The following is a 21538-nucleotide window of genomic DNA, read 5'->3' as shown; positions in this document are numbered from 1 at the left end:
ATAGATAGATAGATAGATAGATAGATAGATAGATAGATAGATAGATAGATAGATAGATTCGTTTTTTCTTTCATAATTGATATTTTGATGAATGGTGTCATTTAGGAAAACAGCTATAGAAATAATGAAAATTAGATAATTCGCGATTTTTTTCAATCATAAATCAAAATTGTCGCTTTCCCGTTGTTATGTCATTTTAGGCCTCTGATTGGATTAGCGATGCAACGTGTTCTTTTATGTAAAGTTTAAAGAAAAAAGTAAAATATTTTCTGACTGATTTTCAAAATAAAAAAATCATAATCTGGACACTTCATTAGCGCCTATTTGTTGCTCCCATAATAATATAAACTCGTAAATATATTAATGAATCAATTCAAATCCATCTATCTATCAACATTTCTGGCTTTCTATTTATCTCTCGATGATGATCATGACTTATTTTGAAGGAAAAGGCATTTCCGGTACTGTGTTTTAAGCATTATTGTTTCGTTTGACCTCGCTCGTATTTCGACGTACACGTTGCAGCCATGTTTTCCAGGTTGCATGTGAAATTGTTGTCATTAGATACAGTTGCGTCCTTTAACGTCTCTTAGCTGCGTAATGTTGGGGTTAAGGAGGCTCGGTGGGAGGCTGCGGTCGAATCCCGGATGGTCGGGGTCGCTCTGGACCCAGCGGAACGCATGGAGGTTTGAGCGATTGGTGCTGTGTCAAAGCCTGAAAACTGTCACTCCACTCCGTCAGGACTACTTCAGAGGTGCCATTATTTATTTATTTATTTATTTATTTATTTATTGCTGTGGTGAATATAAAAACAGCTAACACATTTTGAAGTGGTTGCTTTTCTGGCTGATGCTGTAGTCATTCAGGCTTTAATGGTACTATAGTGTTTGTAGACAGTTTCATGTTGGAAAGGTGATGAACAATCCAAGTTAACCGTTCAAGACTTGACTTTGGACTTTGGGGGTGGGAATCCTGTGTTGTAACACTGCAAGCAGCATTTTACTGTACAACCAAAAGGATTTGCCCTCCTCAACATTTAACAGCAAACCAGGCCAGAATAGACGTGACACCGGCGCCCAACAGTTGTTGTTCATACACACGACAACTGTTTCCCACGACCTCCTCGGTGTTGCTGGTTTCAGGAAAAGGTTTGAACACCGTTCATGTCAGGTGTTGTATCTCCCCTCTTTACTGGGTCTCATCATTGTCCCATATGAGACCACCACTGCTGTGGGGTCGTCTGCAAACTTCAAAACCACGTTTGGATGCTCCAGGTGGGACAGGCCTTTGTGAGACCCTCTGGGGAACGGATGGCTGTTCAGACCAGCAGAGGTGAGGTTGTTGCTGTAGGACAATCCTCTCAGATCACTCCACGATTGACTTCCTGTGGTCATCGCTGAGGCCAGCATTTTGGCTGTTTATTTTTTGCTGCCGAGATACCCTTGAGCAAGGTCCCAAACCCCAAACCCCACATGTATGCACCTGGGATAGGCTCCAGCATCATATGGTCATGTGCCATGTCCTGCTGGGAATGACATGGGTTATATCTGGACAGCTGAGGGAAGCATGAAGTGCTCTAACCCTTCCTTCTCTGTGCAAGACGGTGGGCTGACACCAGCAGATGACGCGGTCGCCCAAATGACTGGAAATACACGGTTTCGTCTCGTTTGTGGCCTTAATTATTAGAGTTAAACATCAAAGAATGACAATCTAGAGTATGTTAATGCTATAATTAGAGCATTATTATTGATAATATTGTGATAAGGTCATTATTATTCAAAACACCAAAGTTGGAGCAAACCTGTGCAGCGGTGCAACTTGACCTTGGTCATGTGACAATGAGGGGGGTTTTCACCTGTCAGATCTGGAGAAACAGCTGGCGGCAATGCGGAAGAAGGCGGTGGACGCTCTGCCTGGGAGCAACTGGACCCCACTGGAGATCAACCCCAATCTCCCACCAGAGAGGGCTGATATCGTGATTGTTGGAGGAGGGGTGGTGGGCTGGTCCATCGCTTATTGGCTGAAGAAGAAGGAGAAGGTGCGCGGGGCACTGAAGGTGGTTGTGGTGGAGAAGGACCTGACGGTGAGGATACCATTAATGCCAGTATTTACCTGCTCTTTGTTCCTCACCCATTATCAGTTTTTAAACTGTCAGGTCTGACCTTTGACCCCCAATCCAACTGTGCTTGGCCCTTTGGGCTCCAAATAAATTTGATATCAATAATGTTTACATTTGTTTGATTTTGCTTTCACCCTTCTCTCTTCTCTCTCTTTCTCTCTCTCCCTCTCTCTCTTCCTCACTCTCTTTTCTCCTCCCTTCCTTCTATTTTCCTCCTAATGACCATGTTTTCATGTTACGGTGTTAAAAGTGTCAAATGATGCTCCTCAGTACTCGCGAGCCTCCACCGTCTTATCAATCGGAGGGATCCGCCAACAGTTCTCCCTGCCAGAGAACATCCACCTGTCCTTGGCCTCTGCAGACTTTATGAGGAACATCAACGTAGGTGTTCAGCTGTGATCAGTATTGTCTGTCGACTTTAACCTGCAGCTTGTTAAAATGAAATGTTGAGCACCCCCCTCCCCACTATTTTCTTGAAGTACAACTGTATTTACATTAAACCAAAGGAAATAATCTCTATATTATCTCAGGAACACCTTGATGTGTTGAATGAAGAACCCGTTGACCTACAGTTCAACCAGTCAGGATACCTGTTCTTGGCCAGTGAGGACACGGCTCACATCATGGAGGAGAACTACAGAACCCAGAGGTCCACAATTTAACCTAACATCATGTAGCCGTGATTCTTCTAGAACTTATTAAGTTGGGATTGTGTGCGTGCATAAAGTGTTTAAACCTTCTGTTGTAGGGATGCTGGAGCTAAAGTTTCCCTTCTCTCTCCAACTCAAGTAAAGGAACATTTTCCATGGATGAACACTGAAGGTGTGGCCCTGGCATCACACGGTGAGTTCCTCCACATCAAAGCAGGAATGGATGTAAAGCAAACAAAAGAAATGTAGCCACCAAGAGAGCAAATGAAAGTAAAAGTTCAATAAATGAGCAAATATTGAATTTCTGTGTGTGTGTCTCAGGGCTGGAGAACGAGGGCTGGTTCGACCCCTGGTCATTGCTCAATGCCTTCAGACGGAAATCCATCTCTATGGGAGTCGTTTCGTGTCACGGAGAGGTTACAGGTTGGTCACGGCGTCCTGACACATTGACAACATCCAGTTTTGCATAGTTAGTGCTCCAGTTCTTCACGCATGGTGTTCAATGATCTGTTTCTTCCATAGATTTCAAGTATACCATGAACGTGGTGACAACAATCGATGATGATAAGCTACAGCTCAGAAGGATACAATCAGTTAAAGTCAGTGATTTTTTTCCTGTATTTTTTCCTTTATTCCTGTACTTGGACTAATGGTTTTTACATGCATAAGTGCAGTATTTAACGTTGTCATAGTGAGAGTTTATGCATTATACAATAAAAGTTGTAGTCTTCTTGCAGACAGAATTGGATCACACATGTGACCTATGTTAGAGGTGAAGTGATGTCTGTGCTGGTGTGAAACAGGTACAGATGCCCAACAGTCTGGAGTACCAGCCGGTGGAATGTTCCATCGTGGTCAACGCTGCAGGAGCCTTTTCTGCTAACCTGGTGGAGAAGCTGGGCGTCGGCGCGGGCACCAAAGATGCTGTCGCTGGAGTCGCCGTTCCCGTGGAGCCTCGAAAACGGTCAGCTGTTTGTTTTCGTCTTGTTAGTTCTGACCGGTTCGGTTTAATCCTGCTCAGAAGTGTTGCAAGTTTTTATTTTATTTTTTATATTATAAGATGCCTTTTAGTTTAGATCCGGTTGAGTTCGGAGGGTTTTTGAAGTCAGGAAACATCACCGTCAGGGAAAATTGTAAAGGTTTGAATGCAAAACGGAGGGGAAAGGCTGTATTTGTACTATCAGGATCTGTTTAACAGAGCAACAGGAAACTATTTGCATCGCTATTTGCACATCGGGCTGCTTCCTGTCCTTGGTGGGTGTAGCAATTCAGTCGTGTGAAAATCTCTTTGCCGCCCCTATAAAACCAACAGTTTCATTGTTTGCTGGACAACCGTGATGAAACTGAAGGAACAGTAAAAGCTGCTAAAGACGAATGTTGCATTTCATGTTCCTATAGAGGAGAGAGAAATATAGTTTGTCTTCATGTCTCATTGCTTCAGTTGGGAAGTAACGATGCTGAACACATGGTTGATGTTGAGCTGGAGTTTTAATTAAAGGTTTGGTCGTTTGGTCGTGGACGTTGACCGACTCTCGACTTCCACTTCATCTGTCCCCCTTCCCAACAGATTGTTCCTTATTTAAAGAATAGATATTAAAATAAATGTGGTTTTTTTTAGGTATGTGTACGTCGTCCACTGTCCTGAGGGTCCTGGTCTGGATGCCCCCCTTGTGATCGATTCCTCTGGAGTTTACTTTAGAAGAGAGGGCTTAGGAGGACACTACATCACTGGAGCTTCGCCACCTGAGGTTTGTCCAACCAGGACATCTCATGATAGGAACGCAAGTGTTTCAAACCAATTTTGTCCTCAGGCGGAGGAGCCTGACACCAGTAACCTGGAGGTCGACCATCGTTTTTTTGAGGAGAAGGTTTGGCCCCATTTGGCAAACCGTGTCCCTGCCTTCGAGCGCCTGAAGGTGATGCATGGAAATCTTCCATTGGGATCATTTATAAAAACTGGTTACCTGTAATCAACCTCGTTTCTTCCACAGGTGAGCAGCGCCTGGGCAGGTTTCTATGACTACAATACCTTCGACCAGAACGCCATCATTGGGCTCCACCCCCTGATCAATAACATGTACTTTGCCACCGGGTTCAGCGGCCACGGCCTGCAGCACTCTCCCGCCGTGGGTCGCGCCGTTGCCGAACTGATCTTGGACGGGAACTTCAAAACGCTCGATTTAAGCGGTTTAGGTTTCAAGCGTATCCTGACGCAGGAACCCATGTTGGAGCGGAACGTGGTATAAAGGAGCCCGAATGTTCACGCCACTGCCGAGATCTAAAAAAATAGCTCCTTAGGGAAATAGAGATGTGCTTTTTTCTACCTGAATTCATCAATCACGGGTTAAAATCAGGATTATAACCTGTTTCAACTCGGATGGTATCACCAGGTTCTGACTGGTTTACTGCCAGTTTCTTCTGTCTCGCCAGTGAATCTTTCACGACCTTCCGGATTTTCTCCTTCCATTTCCACCCAGATGTTAACTTTCGTTTTTTTGGGTTGCACTCATCCCCCTTTTTTCAGGCCCAGTACGGAGTACTGGTACCTAATGGTGGGATATGATGCACATGATTTCTGACTTCAATATAAACATTTTTTTTTGTAATACTGTATTTTTACTGGAACTTTTAATAGCAAGAGGGAAAAAAATAAATTGATAAATGTTTATCATCCTCAGTACTGAAGATAATGGTTTTATTTTATTTTTTATGTTGTCAGCTGTGTATGATGTGGGTTCTGGAGATGACTTTCTAATAAAGTAACAGCTTTAACAAAAGATATTCTTTTCTTTATCAGTCTCTTGGCCAACATGATGTCATTGTCACGATGTTGCCGTTGAAACCAAAATGCAGCTCTGGATCAAACCTGTTTTAGCTTCAGGTTACAGCAAAACATTTTTAGGTGCCACAAAAACTTATTTTAAACTTATTAAAAAGGGGCAGGGCTTCACCAGCTGAGGCTAAATGTGGTATTACAAGCTCATTTTGTGGCTTCCTCTGCAATAAAAGCCCCTTTTGTGCACTGACTTTTTTTATATCTCGCGAACTTAAATGATGACGTGCGAAATGTGTACATTTACAGGCTCCTGACTCGAATCTCCACTTTTATACTGAACCGCGGGAACGGTCAGGACGACAGTTCCGCCAATCTCCGCTTCAGCCGCCAGAACATGGCCTCATTTTCATGCAAATGTAAGGGGGTCCTGCAGGTTGATGGGGGGAGGGGAGGGGAGGGGGTGTGCAGTGGTATTTCTTTGTGAGCACCGGCACAAATCTTGAATGTTGTCAGGGCTGAAAACAAAAACAGCATGGGTGCCACAGCAGCCAAGTTGGGCTCCTTTAACAGAAGCACCTTCACTCAAACAAAAGCCTCAAGGGTTTTCCAAACCCCCCAATCCCACCTCCACCCTCTGGTCCCCCTCCCACCCTATCCCTGAGGCCGGAGAGAGCATTTATGGCCAGGATCTTCAGCCACCGCGTATCCAAGCACTGGAAAAGCTTGTGGCTTTGTTGACAGAGAGGTGTTTGGAGCAATGAGGGGAGTCACTGGGAGCACTGGGAGCACTGTGGCCGGCTCCACCAGAATATAAACGGCGTTGGTGACAACATGTGGCAGGGATTAAGAAATTTCACTGTGGATTAAAATCTTTTCAGCGGCTCTAGGACCACTCGCTGAAAGAAAGAGTGTGAAGTTCTGGTCGACACTTTGGACTCATGGTCTCGCTTTGAGCAGGTGCGTACCAACATTCTTACAGAGAAAAGAAAGATGCTTCTTTCCTCAGCTTTAGAATCCACATTCCTGGAAAATCCACTGTAATATTGTGTCCTGGACAAATTCAGAGGCTTTTTGAAAGAAATTGTCACTGTAAAATCCATCAGCAGCTCCTTTTGTTTCACTGAGACTTAAACTTGGAAGTTTTTTTTTTTTTTTTTTTGCAGTTTGTGGGACAAAACACTTCCAATTAAATCTCTACAAGATATCTAAAATCAAATGCCTCTTGAATGTGATTCTTGAGTAGCTGTTACATAACTTGGCCCAAGTGCATCAAAGTAAAACCTGTACAGCAAACACATGAATACTACAGCATTTGTATCTCTGGAAACTCCTTTGGACTTTTGTAGCAATGATAATGATAGAAAACTCAAAATTTAGATAGAAACAAAGAGAATACTGTTGTGCTAGGTAGTAGTCATGTCATAAAACTTACTTTTTTTACTAAAAGATCTTCTTTTATATAAGAGGTGTGTAAAAAATTCACTTAGAATTTCGCTGGAATGGAAATTGTTGGAGGACATACTTGAAATAGATTTGGGTTCTTAGCTCATGTGAAAGTTTCACCCACAAATCTAGCAGATATTAATGTAAAAGTAAACGTTGGTAATTAGTGATCATTAGTGTGTAATCAGCTAAAGAGGCTTTTATGTAAAAGTGGGGCTGAAATCACTTGCAGGGCAGAAGAATATTCACATTTCTGTGGCAATACATGAACACAAACGCACATTTAATCATGGATCAGGGATGAATCAAGTAAAAGGAAGTTGCCCAGAATCTGTAACAGGTTGTAATTGGACTCATAATCAGGGAAGGAAGGCTGCTGTGTTCAACAGGGCAGAGACCAGAAGAGGAGGTTAAAGGGAAGGGGAGTCAAAACCAGTCAACCCATACAGGAAAGTGTCCAGAGAGCATTGATGCAAAGACAGTCTGGCAAAGAGGGAGTGAATCAGGGCTGCTTTATACTCCCCTCCCCTTCACACCTGCAGTGTGAAGGGGAGGGGAGGGGAGGGGAATGAAAACTTCCACAGCAGCAGGGCTCCCCCCACTTCCCTTTGACATCTCCTTGTGGTTCAGAATTGTAAATGCAGCTGCAACTGCTTATTTAAGGTCACCCATCAGTTGATTCCTGACCATCAACGTGCCTAATGAACACTTCCTGTTTCGCCTCTCCAGCCTCAGGATGTTCCATCTGCTCCAGCGTCATATCCAGCCAGCTGGACACCGAAGCCGCAAGACTCGTCTGGTCACCAAAGATGGACACTGCAACATTGAGTTCGGCAACATCGAGTACAGCAACCACTTTGCGTACTTGATGGATTTCTGGACCACCTTTGTGGAGATCCGATGGCGCTTTGTCCTCCTCCTGTTTGTGGCCTCGTTTACTGGGAGCTGGTTCATTTTCAGTCTGCTGTGGTACTGGATTGCAAAGAGCAATGGTGATCTCACGGGACAAAATCGTACAGACGAGCACGTTCGGTGTGTGGACAATGTTAACGGCCTCACGACCGCGTTCTTGTATTCCTTGGAGACCCAGACTACCATTGGATATGGTGGCAGAGCGTTGACGGGGCACTGCGCTGGCACAGTGGCTCTCATCATAGTCCAGTCTCTCATTGGTGTCTTTATCAACTGCTTCATGTGTGGAGTTGTCTTAGCTAAGATCTCTTTACCTAAGAATAGAGCAAAGACTGTGACCTTCAGCGATAAAGCTGTGATTTGCCTCAAGAAAGGAAGTCTCTGCCTCCTGATCAGGGTGGCCAACCTCCGGAAGACTTTACTGATCGGCAGCCAAATTTACGGCAAATTGCTGAGGACAACATCTACGCCAGACGGAGAAACCATCATTCTGGACCAGGTGGACATCGACTTTATGGTTGATGTCGGGAAGGATAACCTGTTTTTTGTTTGCCCTTTGACCCTCTACCATGTGATCAACAGATCAAGCCCATTCTATGAGCTGTCAGCTGACTCCCTCCCTCATCAAGACTTTGAGTTGGTGGTCTTTTTGGAGGGAACAGCTGAGTCTACTAGCTCTGCCTGTCAGGTCAGGACCTCCTACATCCCACAGGAGATCCAGTGGGGATACAGCTTCCTGCCCATCATTTCTCACACCAAGACAGGAAAGTACCGAGTTGATTTCTCAAATTTTTCTAAAAGCGTGCGGGTCACCACACCCCACTGTGTCCGCTGCAGCCAGGCAGATTTGGACCACAGAAACCACAACATCCATGACAATGAAAACCATCGCATGCGAGACAAGGTGGGAATCGACAACTTGGGATTTCAGGTGGTTGAAATCCACGAATCGACATCCGTTACTAAAATGTGATTGGAACGAACACGATGGGAGTAAGAAGGTACGGCTGTAGGCGCTACAATGGGAGCGACAGGGAGCGACAGCTGACTCTGAAATAGAAAATTCTCAACTTATTAAGATTGCATCCAGATTTTCTTGCAAAATTTTCAACTCCAACAGCCCCAAGGCAGGAACCTTGACCTACAACCCCACCGTGCTTCCAATGACTTTCAAACAGCATAAATATTGGAAGTCATTCAACAATTTTAGTTGCCATGATGGAATTGACACAAAGGACACAAAGTTATGAAAATAGTTTGACATGTCTTGGTGTAGTTATGGGTTCTCTCAACACTGAAATATGTTATTTTTAACCATTTGACTGTTTATAGATCATATTGTGTTACCCTAAACCTTTTCTCAGGGAAAATAACACTTTTAGTTGTAAAAAACCCCCCCCCCCCCCCCCCCCCTGAAAACAGAAAACCCTTTCCTGCTTATTTATCAAGTGGAGTCAACATCCTATCAGTCAGTTGTACTTATGCTACAGTTAAAACAGACTTTATAGCAATATGGAGTTTGGTTTTCAACTGTTTCAACTCAGTAATTTTCTTAATGTGTGGATTTTTTTGATTGCTGAACTCTTTTCCAGGTTAAACCCAAATTTGGGGAGATAACTAATTAACTAACTGCAACTTAGCTGAAATTTACAGTCTGACTCACACGCCCACAATGTAACGTTTGTAAAAATGGTCTTTTAGTTTGTTGTGCGAGCGCCCTCTGCTGGTCATGTTGTCCTCAGCCTAATGATGTACTGTACAGTATTCACGTTTTTATCGCGCTGCTATACATCACTTCACCAGGAAATGGTGGACTTCATTACACACATCTGTATTTACATTTTTCAACAGCTCTAACAGAGATTTTATTAAGATTAAACTGTCCACTTTTAATAGGTGAGTTGACTCCTGGAAAAATTGTTACTGCACACAGACGCAACATCAAATGTCTGAATGATGATGATGACAAAGAATCTGGAAACGCTTCAATGCTGAGTAATTTTCACATTACAAGGAAACTGCTGTGGTTAATTGTGCAGCCATTAAACATTAAGCTAAACTAAAGTAAAATATTTCATCTACACAAAGTGCTAAACTGAACTAAGTTATTAACATGAAATAAAATAGACAGCACATATGACACATGTGAAAACTGTGCATAATGTGTAAAATTACATGGGCTCAGCCAGAGGGCAGTCCAGGCTGGGAGGGACCTTCTTCTCTCCTCGGGGTCCTGGTAGTTCCGGGATAGAAGGGTAAAGATCAAAGATTAACATCGATCCCCTTTTCTGTTATGATCCGCTGCCGCCTGCCTGCATCCCGGGCAGGGGCAGCAGCCAAGAGGGCGACAGAGGAGGTGAGGTTAGAACTGCACGTTATTGTCCTCTAATTGAAGTAAAACATGAACACCGGCTCAGCTCTGCAGCCAAACTCACTGAGAGTCATAGTGAGCAACTTTCTACTCCATGAGCAGCTTCACTAATAAAATTACTCTTAGTGAAAAGCTAAATCAGGCCGTCCCAACAGCTGTGAGGCCGCCCAGATACTTTTAACTGTTATATTAATTTTCTCTTGAATTCCCAGATCTAAGAGGTCATTTAGACCACATCCAACACTGTTATTGAAGGATATTCTGCCTTCGATTGGCAGTTCTGTTCTAGACCAGATCCCTTGCTCCTTAGCAGCGGGTTAGGATCTCTGAACCTTACGGAGGTTGAAAACCTTCAGTGATACTTTGGTTAGATCATCCCAGCAGAAACACTTTTTAAAGTTCCCGATCTTCTCAGAGCTTCAGCCAGTGGACAGTTTCTATACTGGTCTGACAGGAGCTCAGTGATGCCTTTGATACAGCCGACAAGAGTGTCATGTTACAGACCAACTCCAGTTTGAGGTTTCCCCCAGATGTTGCCAGCCGTGAGACCTTACTTATAGTTTACTTATAGTGGGCAAAGTTGCATTAATCCGATGAGGTTTATTCTCAACATTTCATCGATCTTCATTTCAGCAACGTTCTGAAATCACAAATACTGTGAACAGGGTCATTTCTTATTTTTATTTTCACAGTCTAAATAAAATAATTTAAAATAAACCGTCTCAAGGATCATAAGCATCATGCAAAATTCAAATGTAGCATCACCTGCAAACCTCGGTCATTCTGCCAATACCAGAAGTCACTGAGATTTACATTTTAAAGTCAAAATTTAGAGGAGGTTACGTTCACATTTGCGTGCAAAGGTTCGTAAAAGTGTCGTATTTGTCATCCGATCTTCAAATCTTGACAAAAATATTCAGCTTGTGACAAACGTATCTTCTAAAATGGGCCGGTACAATAAAAAAAAAGTTGATATTATGTCCTTAAGAGCAGACTGGAGCCTGGATTGTGCTACTAGTTGTGAGACATAAAGCCAGGAAACAGGTGGATAAATGGTTTGGTTCGAAACAAATCAACTTGGTCTTATGCTAACAGCTAAAAAGCTAAAACTTAAAATGGTAATTTGACCTCCTCAGCTTCTGAGATGAGCAGCAGATGGTCTCCAGAGCAAATGTCGAGACAACATCTCATATGCACCATGTACAATATATTCAGTTGCAGTTTGGGTCCGTGCGCTTCTTTTAGAACTTTTATAGCTCGAGTTCAGTCGCTTTGAAATCAGCTTCTTTTATGATGGACCGCACAAGCCGAAACTGGGCCTTGTCCTTCACTGCTCTGGTGTGATCTGTGTGTCGTGGAGAGGAAGGCGGCTCGCCTCGTTTCCCTCACAGCCACCATGCAGCTCTGCACCTGCAACGGCTCCGTCTGTTCAATCCCGCCGCCGCTTCCACGTTATCGAAAAGGCGGTTCTGTCTGTTGAGGGCTGAGCCGGTAAAGCTGTTGCAGTCTCACCGGTCGACCAGTAGCGGGCCAGCCGCCCGGTAACTGTCCGATAACCCTAAGGCCGATTGGTTGTCCATGTCCCGGGAGCGGGGAAGTGGGGCTGAGGCTTGGGCCCACCTGGGGCTCGGGTGGTGGGGTACTGGCCTGATGGCCTGGAACTGAGGTAGTTGGCGAGATATTGCAATGTGGGAGAAGGATGGCTGGTCTGAGACCGTAGCGTACCTGGAACACTCTAAGAGGTCCCTGCGCTATGAAGCCATTGGGCAGCTGAGACCCCTGCGGCTGATCCAAGGTCTTCTTCGCCTCTGAATTTTTGCCCTCTTCTACTGGTTTGGACTTTTCAGGCTGCTGCCTGCCCCGAGACACCTCCTGAACCTTCTCTGCCTTAGCCCGGCGAATATGGTAGGTCTTCCTGGAGCTTTGGAAGGAGTCTAAGAAGTCATCCAGGCCCAGGCTTGCCTCCATGAACCTCTCCAGCAGTTCCTGTGAAAGACAAAATAATGAAGTAAAATGAGCCCACAAGAGCAGATAGGGTACCACAAAAAGCCCACGTGCAGAGAACATTTATCCAGCTCTGAGATTAAGTTTGATTCATCTAAAAGAATGGTGCTACACCATTTCGTGAGCTGCTCTTGTGCTTCGTCCAGCAGGAGTTGGTACAATCACTGCTGAAAATCTCAGAGATTGGAGCCTTAATCCCAACAAGCTTTACTTAGAGACACACAAATGAAACATTTCAGACACCAGACATGACCAAAACCAGTAAAATCGCACAAACAAAGCACACGATTTCTGCAGCAGACCTCTGAATGCTCCTCGGCATGCGCCACCTCCTCCTGCAGGAGGTTCTGGGCCGTCTGCAGGCTGTGGTTCTGTACAAGAGCCTCTGTAAAGACAAACACATGGAAAAACGTCCCCATGAAACAAAAAAAGGGGTAAAACCAGTTGATGAAGTAGGTTTCTTTCAGTACAGGTCAACTAATATGAATGTGTTGCCACAAACAATAGATCTGAATAATGAGGTAGTTCACACAATCACCACCGGGGGCGCCGTTGTAAATTAGACCTTGTTAAACATAAGCTGTGTTGTCAACACTGAGGCCTCCAGAGTGGATAAATCAGAGTCCAGCTGAGACAAAAGAGCACAACCAGGTCAAAAAACACTAATCTAATCACAGTGAGACCCGCTGGGGGGGAAACGCGCCCCCATGGACACCACTCCCCCATTCTACAACGCCGTTATGGCCACGGGTAATAACCCACCACACTCTTCTTCATGTTTTAGCATTAGCGTTCGGGCAGCTGCTGCAGAAACCGGGCAGAGGAGGAGGACGAAGGGGCCACGTTCACGCACCCATCCCTGCCACGGTGGAGAAATCAGAGGTGACAAGCACACAAGCAAAAGCTCCGCCAGCAGCTGGAGGTGACCTACATGTGAGGAGGTGGAGGGTGAGCTGGCAACCATGGAGGTGGGGGTGGGAGGTGCAGGCTGGTTCCCCCACTCTGACAGACTAGCACTGAGATGTTCAGACCTGACCTCGTTCCTATTGTGGAGTTCAGTAATAATGAAAGAAGAGTTTTAAAATGATTCCTTACATTAGGCGAGCGCGTAGATTTTCAAGGACCTACCGTCAGTTTATGAGGGACGCCAGCACGTGTGTCGGAGCTATATATATTTCAACACTTCAGATATGACCGACCTCGACCGCTGTCACAGTCCTCACAATGACCAAACTCTCAGATATGTTTGCCCTGTCACGCATCGGCCAAAGGACCACATATGTAGTTTATTTATTTATAGCTTCATAGGTATTTGGTGTCGAGTCCTCAGAAGTGTACTCAAGCAGGCGCACCAACAAAGTTCACCACAAGTTGAGACCAGACTTCCTTTTAAAAAGTTCCTTTTACCCTTTCAAGGGGGAGACGCCCTCCGATCAGACACGTACTCTGCCGCGCTGAGCCGGAGACTCTCACTCTCCCCCAGCATTGTCTCTTTTTATTAAAATACAGGCATGGTTACACAGCAGGAGGCGTAGGTTAGTTACATAGATTGCATCAGCTACACCTCTCACACAGGCGGGGGCGCATTGCTCATGTTTTGACTACACATTTTCCCACAGTACCGTATCACACATGTCCAAGGCCATGTGGATGCCGAGGCTTCTTTCACTACCTTGGAGCGGTTCTCTGCATACTCAGAGGCGCCCAGGCCTGTCTAGCCTTATCTAAGCAGATATCACACATTATTGTTTTGTCCTCCTTCTTACGAAACATGCCCACGAAACTACTCTCTTCTACTTTCATTAGAATGGAAATAACATAATAATGCAATCCGCGATATTTCACAACACAATCCCCATTAATAGACAGCAGCAGAAACGGCTTTAGCCGAGGAGGCTAATTCCCAGCTGTAGCCCCCGTCCACAGGATGATCAGCAACCTAGAATACACACAAAGCAGTCATAGCAACAGCCCTAAAAGGATTGTAGACATGATGCCAGGATGTGTGCCGCCTCTGTTGGTGCAGTACAGCGGGCACAATTAGCCTGGTTTTGATTTGGACGCCTTTGTCTATGTTCTAAATTGCCGATGTTTAAGTTTAACAAGTGTGACAGGATTCCAATACGATTTTTTTTGTCTTTTGTCCACATTTTTGACATTTTTTCCCAAATATAATGTGCGACGAAATGAGTTCAGTGTTAAGTTTCATCGTATTTAACAAAGTGGGATTTGTCCATATTTGGACGGCTGTGTTGTGAAATGACAGAAAAATCCCATCAAGGCTGATGTGAGATTAAACTGCTGTCGGAAATAATGCGTGGATGCCCCTACAATTCGACTGTAAATGATCATTTACATAAAGCACACTCGATAATGGGGAAAACATTTTCCTTCCAAAGAATTAAATCCACAAAGTACCCCCTTACTTTAAGATGCCCCGATCCCGGGATTGAAAGGCCAGGTTGGATCCCCGGCCAGGGACCGCAGCCACAGTGCCACTCGGGGCAGGAGCAGACGTGGAAGGGTCTGTCTGGCATTTTAACTGGGCGGAAGCAAATTGGTTCAAAATGAGAATCAGATGTTGCTCGGAGGACGGATGGACCCCCACCCATCCTGCTTCCACAGCCCAGGAGTTGGGACAGTGTACACACACTGCCAGGAAGTTCACAATTCCCAGCGCCTCCTACCACAAACGCGTCGTCTTCAAAGTCGTTTTGACACCACTGCGATTTTCCTCAAACGTCCCTTTTGTCCGGGGCAGATGAAACCACACTAATGCTGCTGTCAAACCCCCGACAGGAACCCTTTTCACCCCACAAATTCCTCAACAACTGCTGCAGCTTCTGCTGCCATGTGATACGCTTGATTTGGCCCCCGTGACTAAAGCGCTCTCACGCTGGGGCGCCGGAGGAACGCGTCCCTCCGGACCGTCCACAAAGATCCCTGCAAGTGTCCCGACGACTCGCAGAGGTCTGACTGAGTCTTTCCCCAGCCGACTACAACGGAGGGCCCCTTCCAGGTCCAGAAACCACCACCCCGTCAACTCACCAAGCTGACTCTGCTTTTCCCAGCACGCCGCTGCCAGATTAGACAGTTCTCTATATTTCTTGGCCAACTGGAACTTTCCGTTGCAGAGGCGGGGTCGGCGGGTCAGGCTGTCCTCCGCCAGGCTTCGGTTCGACATCAGCAGCATCTCCCGACCCACTTGAAGCTCCTGAAACTGCACAACAGTCACAATGAACAAAGGCGCCGCTTTGACTGGGCAAATATTTGTGTTCGTTTTTCCCCGCAAGTTTGCCGTCCGATGTCACCTTTCAACTCAAAATCCGAAGTCGTCTTTAAAAGAATTATGAACGACTTGCAACAGTTGCATGTGCGCTAAGGTTTATTTACATTCGTTGCGATCGTCACACTTTCCGACCACGTGCGCTCCCCACATTTCCAACGTTACAGTCGAAAACACCCTCATCGGCGTCGACCCAGGGCAGGTAAACACTCTTATCATATAGAATCAGACGTCTCCTGTTTCAGAAGAAGCCTCTCTGATGAGAAGAGGAAGGTCTCCCAGGTTCTTTCCACAGTCCTGCCGGAGCCTTGTGCGTTTCCTCCTGTCACCACGTTACGCTGACCTCTTTGACAGACATACACCTTGTCGATGCAAAGCAGAAGAGGAAGAATGGAGTGATCTTATTAGACTAGCACGTTCCGCTGCACACGGCAGCGTTACGAACGCTAATACACCCTCTTGCTTGTGGACACGCTGGGTGCAGAAATTCCTGCTGCTGTCCTGACTTTAGTCGTCGATTTACAGCGTTTGTCCGCTCAAAATTCACTCCGAACCAGCCACGCTACTCTGCTCCCTACGGCAACAAACGTGTCAGTCTCCTCGTGGTCCATGAAGAGGGGACTCCTGAAAAAATGACAGCCCACAGCCTCAAGAACATAGCATCAGTTAATCATGCGTTGTGGTTTAACAGCTACACCTGCAGAGGAAGGGAAAACAGATGGTTCAGTGAAGTCACTGCAAATGCATGCTGCACCATTCCATGCATTTATGCACGCGCAGGGCGCATGTACACACTGTGCATAGATCTGCTTGAGACTGTAGACAAGATTGGCATCTTAAATCACCAGATTTGATGATCGTAATGTTAATTATTGAAATTTTCCCTTAACAAACCCCTTAAATTAAAGCCCCCAGGTGAAGCATCTTCACTTGAGCCGAATCACTCGGAGGAAGACGTCACAAGTCACAAAGGTCTTTATTGTTATCATCTCCGCAGATTATGTGGAAAACAAAGACAAACTACGCGGACTTGGGTCTTACAACAGGAAGTTCTGCGCCAGATCGGGAACCTCGTTGGGGGCTCCGTCGCGCCTCCTGCTCGGCAGGAAAAACGCTCCGAATTCCAACTTCTTTTCATCACGCTAGCTACGTTACGCGTCCCGGTTTTCTGTGCCTCCAACCCGCAATATTTCCTGCACATATCAGGAGCTTAATGGAAATCCGATCACTCGCCACGCAGGCAAAAGATGAGCCCCCCGGAGCAAATCTGTTCCTCACGTCGAACGCGATCCAAACGCGATAAAGACGTGAAGAATGCGAAACAACAGGAATTTGGTTTGACGCGTTTAAAAGAAAAAAAAAATCCCACGGTTTTACCTTTTCATCCAGCGCAATAATCTGGTCCATTTTGCCGTCGTTTTGCAAAAGTTCGCTCAGCTCCTCGGTATTTAGACTTCGGTAGGCGTCCGGACACGAACCGAACTCCGTCGCCTTGGACATTTTATCCGTTCGGGTCGCGGTCGATGCGGTGGGGACGCGTTCACATCTCGTTCTCATTGGAATGTAAAGTGACGCGGACAACGCGCACGAGGCGTCAATTAACAACGCTGCACGGACCACCGGCCGCTTCATTTCCTGGTGTCGCCGCCAAAATAAAAGTCAGACCGGAAGCGACGCGCAGAAACGACAAATATTTCGTGCCGATCGAAATTGGTTTCAGATTTAGCAGGATACGGGGTGAGAATAGATTTCCTAAGTTAAACTCTTCCATCACGGTAAGAAGGAAAGAGGACAGAACGGCTGAGGAGGACGTGAGGAGGAGGAGGAGGAAGAGCGATGACACTGGGGGTCTAGACTGCAAGATCAAAGAAGTCATAAAGTGGGATTAAGATGATACTCATCTTTAGTTTCATAGTTTTATTTTCTGACTCTTTACTAGCAACATTGCACTTGCTACCTACAGGTTTGTGCCCCCTCCGCTTCTTTTCTTCTACTTCTTGTTAAAATAATAAAAGTTCTTTATGGACATCAACTCGCCTGAGTGCTGCTTTTGGCCACAGATTCAGTTCAGTGCGTCAAAGAATTGAATTCACCAAAAGGCTGATTAAGTGGTCAGCATCTTAATAGATCGTTTGGATTTGAATGTCTTCACGGCAAAAACATTTAACAAAATAAAATTGTGGCCATTTTTTGAACACTGGTCGTGCGCCTGCTGATGGTGGACCGAGGGTGGCACCGCCGGAAGCTGCGAAGAAAGTTCTGCAGAAACTGTTGCGGAGAAAGTTTTTTTTTTTACAGGACAGACGAGACTCGTCGTGTCAAAATGTCCGCTGTTTTCTGGCGGCTTTGAATGCAGCTGCTACAGAACAGGAAGGACGTGTGGAACAGGTGATAACTTATGTAACAGATCACTGTCCCGTTGTTTGGAGACCTGCTCAAATTCAGTGATCCACTGAAAAGTTCACCCTCAGCTTTCATTTTCGACCCCCCCCCCCCCCCCCCCCCCCCATTCACCTGCTCTCAAAGCTGCTCACAGAACGCTGTAACTTATTGCTAAAAACTTATAAACTTATTGCATGTGATCCCTAATCAGCACACATTTTTCCTTCATGAAATCCTCCAGGTCTCAAAGAAAACTGGAAATTCATTTAAAAAAAAGACCCTCCTGTATTCTTTCAAGGCTGCACATCATCATAGTCTTCCTCGCTGTAGACTTCGTTTTCATCCCTGATGTCATCGTAGTCTCCAGTGGAAGCATCTTCGATACTGACATAGTCAGGAAAACTCTTTTCGGAGTTCTGATCATCCGTGTAGTCATGCGCATCCTGCTCGTAGCCGCGTGCATCCTGCTCATTGCCGTGTGCATCCTGCTCGTTGCCGTGTGCATCCTGCTCGTTGCCGTGTGCATCCTGCTCGTAGCCGTGTGCATCCTGCTCGTTGCCGTGTGCATCCTGCTCGTTGCCGTGTGCATCCTGCTCGTAGTCGTCTGCACCTGTTCGTAGCCGTGTGCATCCTGCTCATAGTCGTCTGCACCTTGTTCGTAGCCGTGTGCATCCTGCTCATAGTCGTCTGCACCTTGTTCGTAGCCGTGTGCATCCTGCTCGTTGCCGTGTGCATCCTGCTCGTTGCCGTGTGCATCCTGCTCGTTGCCGTGTGCATCCTGCTCGTAGCCGTGTGCATCCTGCTCGTTGCCGTGTGCATCCTGCTCGTAGTCGTCTGCACCTTGTTCGTAGCCGTGTGCATCCTGCTCATGGCCGTGTGCATCCTGCTCGTAGCCGTGTGCATCCTGCTCGTTGCCGTGTGCATCCTGCTCGTAGTCGTCTGCACCTTGTTCGTAGCCGTGTGCATCCTGCTCGTAGTCGTCTGCACCTTGTTCGTAGTCGTGTGCATCCTGCTCATAGTCGTGTGCATCCTGCTCATAGTTGTGTGCATCCTGCTCGTAGTCGTGTGCATCCTGCTCGTAGTCGTGTGCATCCTGCTCGTAGTCGTGTGCATCCTGCTCGTAGTCGTGTGCAGCTTGTTCATAGTCGTCTACACCGTGTTCGTAGTCGTGTTCTTCCTCATAGTCGTGTGAATCCTGATCGCAGTCCTTTGTTTCATGCTGGTAGATTTTTGATTCCTTCTGGGAGTTTCGTGCCTCAGTCAGCATCTTATAGCTTTGGGTCTCTAAAATAGCAAATATAAATAAATTTCATATTACTAAAATTGATGAAAGGCGTGGATCTGTAGTACTACAGTTGTGCTTCAGTCCTTAGGTGGTAGGAGACGCTGGTTAAATTCCACAAACGTTGTCAATAAACACACAAGTGTTATTTTGTGAACTGGCACATAACTGGCATATTTATTAGTCACTGACTGCAGTGGAAGAAAAATAAGGGAAATATCTCCGTTCAAAGAGCTTCACTGCAGTACCTCACAGTTTGGGCCAATCAAAACAAAGAAAATATTCACGTGTTGCTATAACTACTGATTTAGTGTGAGCAAATTTAGCGTAGGCCACAAACAAAGATAACTGCACATTTCATTTCAAAGCTCTGAGTCCTACCTGCATTGTGAAACGATGCCCGAGCCACTGAAGATGAAATGTTTCCATCTTTGCGTTTGCTGTTTTTTGAATAAAGGAAAATGAATGTTGATTTTCATACTGTAACATGAGGCTAGCATCACACAACCCTTTTTGTTACATGTTTGTTGTCTCTGCTGCGGACTTTGCTTTGTTTTACACAGCACACAACAGTTTGGATTCTGCTCTTTCCGTTCATTTTCATCAAAAAATTGCTGTTTTTTGGTTTTGTTTTGTTTTTTACCTGGGGGTGAAGTGGGATCCTCCACAAAGATTTCCTGTGGAAAAAAATAAATATCAGTTTGGGAAAAATAGAAGTCATGAGTGCACTTTAAAAAGGTGTCAAATCAGTTAAACGATAAACTCGTGTTCCAATTGTTGGCAAGTGTTGACTTTAAATACTTTGATTTAGATAAAGATGAAACCGGTGTCACTTTTAAGTCAGGACAGGGAATAAAATCTGAACGCAGTTTCACCGTTCTTGTGCCACAGATTCGTCTTGTGTGTCCAACTCTGCTTGTCAGGATTTACTAGTTTGGTTTAGTGTGTGTGGGGTGTGTGTGTGTGTCTGGATGAAATTCACCTCTGTTTAATTGTTCCGCCCCTTCTCTTCAACACCATTCAAAAAAGAGCGATACGGATAATCCGCAATGCTTCAGGAAGCCATAAGTACTTATTAGGTAATGTCAGTCATGAATCATGATGCACTTAATTTGCATGAGCGGGAGAAGGTTTGTGTTTCAGTTGATGGGGTGAGACTATGGAAGAGGTCCCCATAGTTTCGCATTAATGTCCAAGCATGAAACACTTTCTAAAGACACTATTTTCAAGAGGTATGAGGGCGATTTTGGCATCACTAAGTACTGTTTCTGTTTCTGTTTCATTTCTTTTTCATATGTGCATGTGTGTTTGCCCTCTGTGTGAAAGTGGACGGTTACATTGGGTATATGTTATATGTGGGTATGTATATGGTGTGAATGTATGCTTTCATGTATGTATGTATGTATGTATATACATGTGTACGACTGAAGCCCTCTTCACTGCGTGAAAGCCTCTCTGTCTGGAAAGCTGTCGTCCGTTCTTTAGTCATCAGACTAAAAGTTCCTACTCACGATCGGACTTGTTCTCCTGCTCAGGTGATCTCAGCATGACCAAAGGTGGTTCTGAGCTATTTTTTGCTGAGGAACTGCAGTTAAAACCGATTTCAGCCATGCTCACAAAAAAAAGAACAAAAAAAATCTTTGGTGGAGAGTTTGGCGGGAAAAGTTCCCAAACTGCTTCAACTTGAATGTGCAGGTGCATCATTAAATAAGCCCAGACGGCTCCAAAGAAGGCTGATAAGTCAAGATGTCAGTGAAACGCCTGCGTAGACGAAACCGGATCAAACCAAGAGTGCCAAATTTTCCCTATGTTGAAATATCTGTTTTTTCTCCCTCTGGTTCAAAGAGGATGTTTAAGTGTGGCTGTGTAATATTTTTGAACTGAACTGATGGAGAAAAACAGGCGTGAAACAGGAAAAAAATAAACAGTTTGACCTCTAAAGATTTCCAGTGTAGTGGAGCGGACACAGACGTACCTCGTCTGGTGATGCACTTGTTGATGAGCAGGAAGATGAGGATGATCACCACCGACACCAGCAGCACCACAACGATCACCCACAGCCATAAGTACTTCCTCAGAAGATCGTTGGTCATTCTGCTCAAATATGGGAACGGATTTAAGACAATGTCCTGAAATTACAACCAAACGCCACCAGTAAAGCAGAAAAACTGTGACTGCTCTGCTCCCCTTGTGCTGATGATTGGAGAGTAGAATGTTAACTACTTCCTCTTTTTTTTTGCGCGTTAACAAAGTCATTGAGGTATTTTAAGATGATCGGTGCAAAAAACAAATGAGGCTCTCATGAAGATGAGA

At 45.3% G+C, this 21538-nt stretch overlaps 4 protein-coding genes and 1 long non-coding RNA gene across 6 annotated transcripts; 2 read left to right on the top strand and 3 right to left on the bottom strand.

Moving 5' to 3' along the window:
• Nucleotides 1–475: 475 nt before the first annotated feature.
• foxred1 (FAD-dependent oxidoreductase domain containing 1) lies at nt 476–5546 on the top strand. The gene is made up of 11 exons (XM_057053597.1): nt 476–754; nt 1863–2083; nt 2390–2500; nt 2650–2768; nt 2868–2962; nt 3091–3192; nt 3292–3368; nt 3573–3733; nt 4388–4517; nt 4581–4685; nt 4761–5546. The coding sequence occupies exons 1-11, from the start codon at nt 601–603 to the stop codon at nt 5013–5015; spliced, it is 1530 nt and encodes a 509-aa protein (XP_056909577.1). The 5' UTR covers nt 476–600; the 3' UTR covers nt 5016–5546.
• A 666-nt stretch (nt 5547–6212) lies between these two features.
• On the top strand, nt 6213–9793 carry LOC130537982 (ATP-sensitive inward rectifier potassium channel 1-like). The gene is made up of 2 exons (XM_057055182.1): nt 6213–6502; nt 7718–9793. Exon 2 carries the CDS (start codon nt 7725–7727, stop codon nt 8871–8873), a length of 1149 nt encoding a protein of 382 aa, XP_056911162.1. The 5' UTR covers nt 6213–6502; nt 7718–7724; the 3' UTR covers nt 8874–9793.
• Nucleotides 9794–10851: 1058 nt separating this feature from the next.
• Nucleotides 10852–17332, bottom strand: vps37d (VPS37D subunit of ESCRT-I). Its single transcript, XM_057054605.1, has 4 exons — nt 16939–17332; nt 15324–15495; nt 12578–12660; nt 10852–12257 (listed from the first exon to the last, which is right to left on the bottom strand). Exons 1-4 carry the CDS (start codon nt 17191–17193, stop codon nt 11724–11726), a joined length of 1044 nt encoding a protein of 347 aa, XP_056910585.1. The 5' UTR covers nt 17194–17332; the 3' UTR covers nt 10852–11723.
• On the bottom strand, nt 14105–15311 carry LOC130537660 (uncharacterized). Its single transcript, XR_008953672.1, has 2 exons — nt 14702–15311; nt 14105–14214 (listed from the first exon to the last, which is right to left on the bottom strand). It is a non-coding gene; the product is annotated as an uncharacterized LOC130537660 (long non-coding RNA).
• Nucleotides 17333–17463: 131 nt separating the features above from the next.
• LOC130537658 (uncharacterized) lies at nt 17464–21490 on the bottom strand. 2 transcript variants are annotated; one of them, XM_057054604.1, is made up of 5 exons: nt 21201–21490; nt 19869–19902; nt 19607–19665; nt 18595–19227; nt 17464–18553 (listed from the first exon to the last, which is right to left on the bottom strand). In XM_057054604.1, the coding sequence occupies exons 1-5, from the start codon at nt 21316–21318 to the stop codon at nt 18237–18239; spliced, it is 1161 nt and encodes a 386-aa protein (XP_056910584.1). In that variant the 5' UTR covers nt 21319–21490; the 3' UTR covers nt 17464–18236. The 2 variants fall into 2 exon arrangements, with proteins under 2 accessions (XP_056910584.1, XP_056910583.1); XM_057054603.1 differs by having other exon boundaries at nt 17464–19227.
• Between the last annotated feature and the right edge of the window lie 48 nt (nt 21491–21538).

This window comes from Takifugu flavidus, chromosome 14 (assembly GCF_003711565.1).
Source record: "Takifugu flavidus isolate HTHZ2018 chromosome 14, ASM371156v2, whole genome shotgun sequence".
NCBI classification, from domain to species: Eukaryota; Metazoa; Chordata; class Actinopteri; order Tetraodontiformes; family Tetraodontidae; genus Takifugu; species Takifugu flavidus.
Note: the sequence above shows the minus strand (reverse complement) of the source record. Positions and strands in the feature narration are given on the sequence as shown.

Excerpts from the sequence above, each read along its gene's own strand:
- foxred1 (XM_057053597.1), top strand. The coding sequence starts at position 601 with ATGTTGGGGTTAAGGAGGCTCGGTGGGAGGCTGCGGTCGAATCCCGGA. Across the intron at positions 2,084-2,389 it reads TGGTGGAGAAGGACCTGACG|TACTCGCGAGCCTCCACCGT; the intron begins GTGAGGATACCA and ends GATGCTCCTCAG. Across the intron at positions 3,734-4,387 it reads CCCGTGGAGCCTCGAAAACG|GTATGTGTACGTCGTCCACT; the intron begins GTCAGCTGTTTG and ends GGTTTTTTTTAG.
- LOC130537982 (XM_057055182.1), top strand. The coding sequence starts at position 7,725 with ATGTTCCATCTGCTCCAGCGTCATATCCAGCCAGCTGGACACCGAAGC.
- vps37d (XM_057054605.1), bottom strand. The coding sequence starts at position 17,193 with ATGAAGCGGCCGGTGGTCCGTGCAGCGTTGTTAATTGACGCCTCGTGC. Across the intron at positions 15,496-16,938 it reads TTATTGCGCTGGATGAAAAG|TTTCAGGAGCTTCAAGTGGG; the intron begins GTAAAACCGTGG and ends ACTGTTGTGCAG. Across the intron at positions 12,258-12,577 it reads ATGCCGAGGAGCATTCAGAG|GAACTGCTGGAGAGGTTCAT; the intron begins GTCTGCTGCAGA and ends TGTCTTTCACAG.
- LOC130537658 (XM_057054603.1), bottom strand. The coding sequence starts at position 21,318 with ATGACCAACGATCTTCTGAGGAAGTACTTATGGCTGTGGGTGATCGTT. Across the intron at positions 19,903-21,200 it reads CAAGTGCATCACCAGACGAG|GAAATCTTTGTGGAGGATCC; the intron begins GTACGTCTGTGT and ends TTTTTTCCACAG. Across the intron at positions 19,228-19,606 it reads GGCATCGTTTCACAATGCAG|AGACCCAAAGCTATAAGATG; the intron begins GTAGGACTCAGA and ends TTGCTATTTTAG.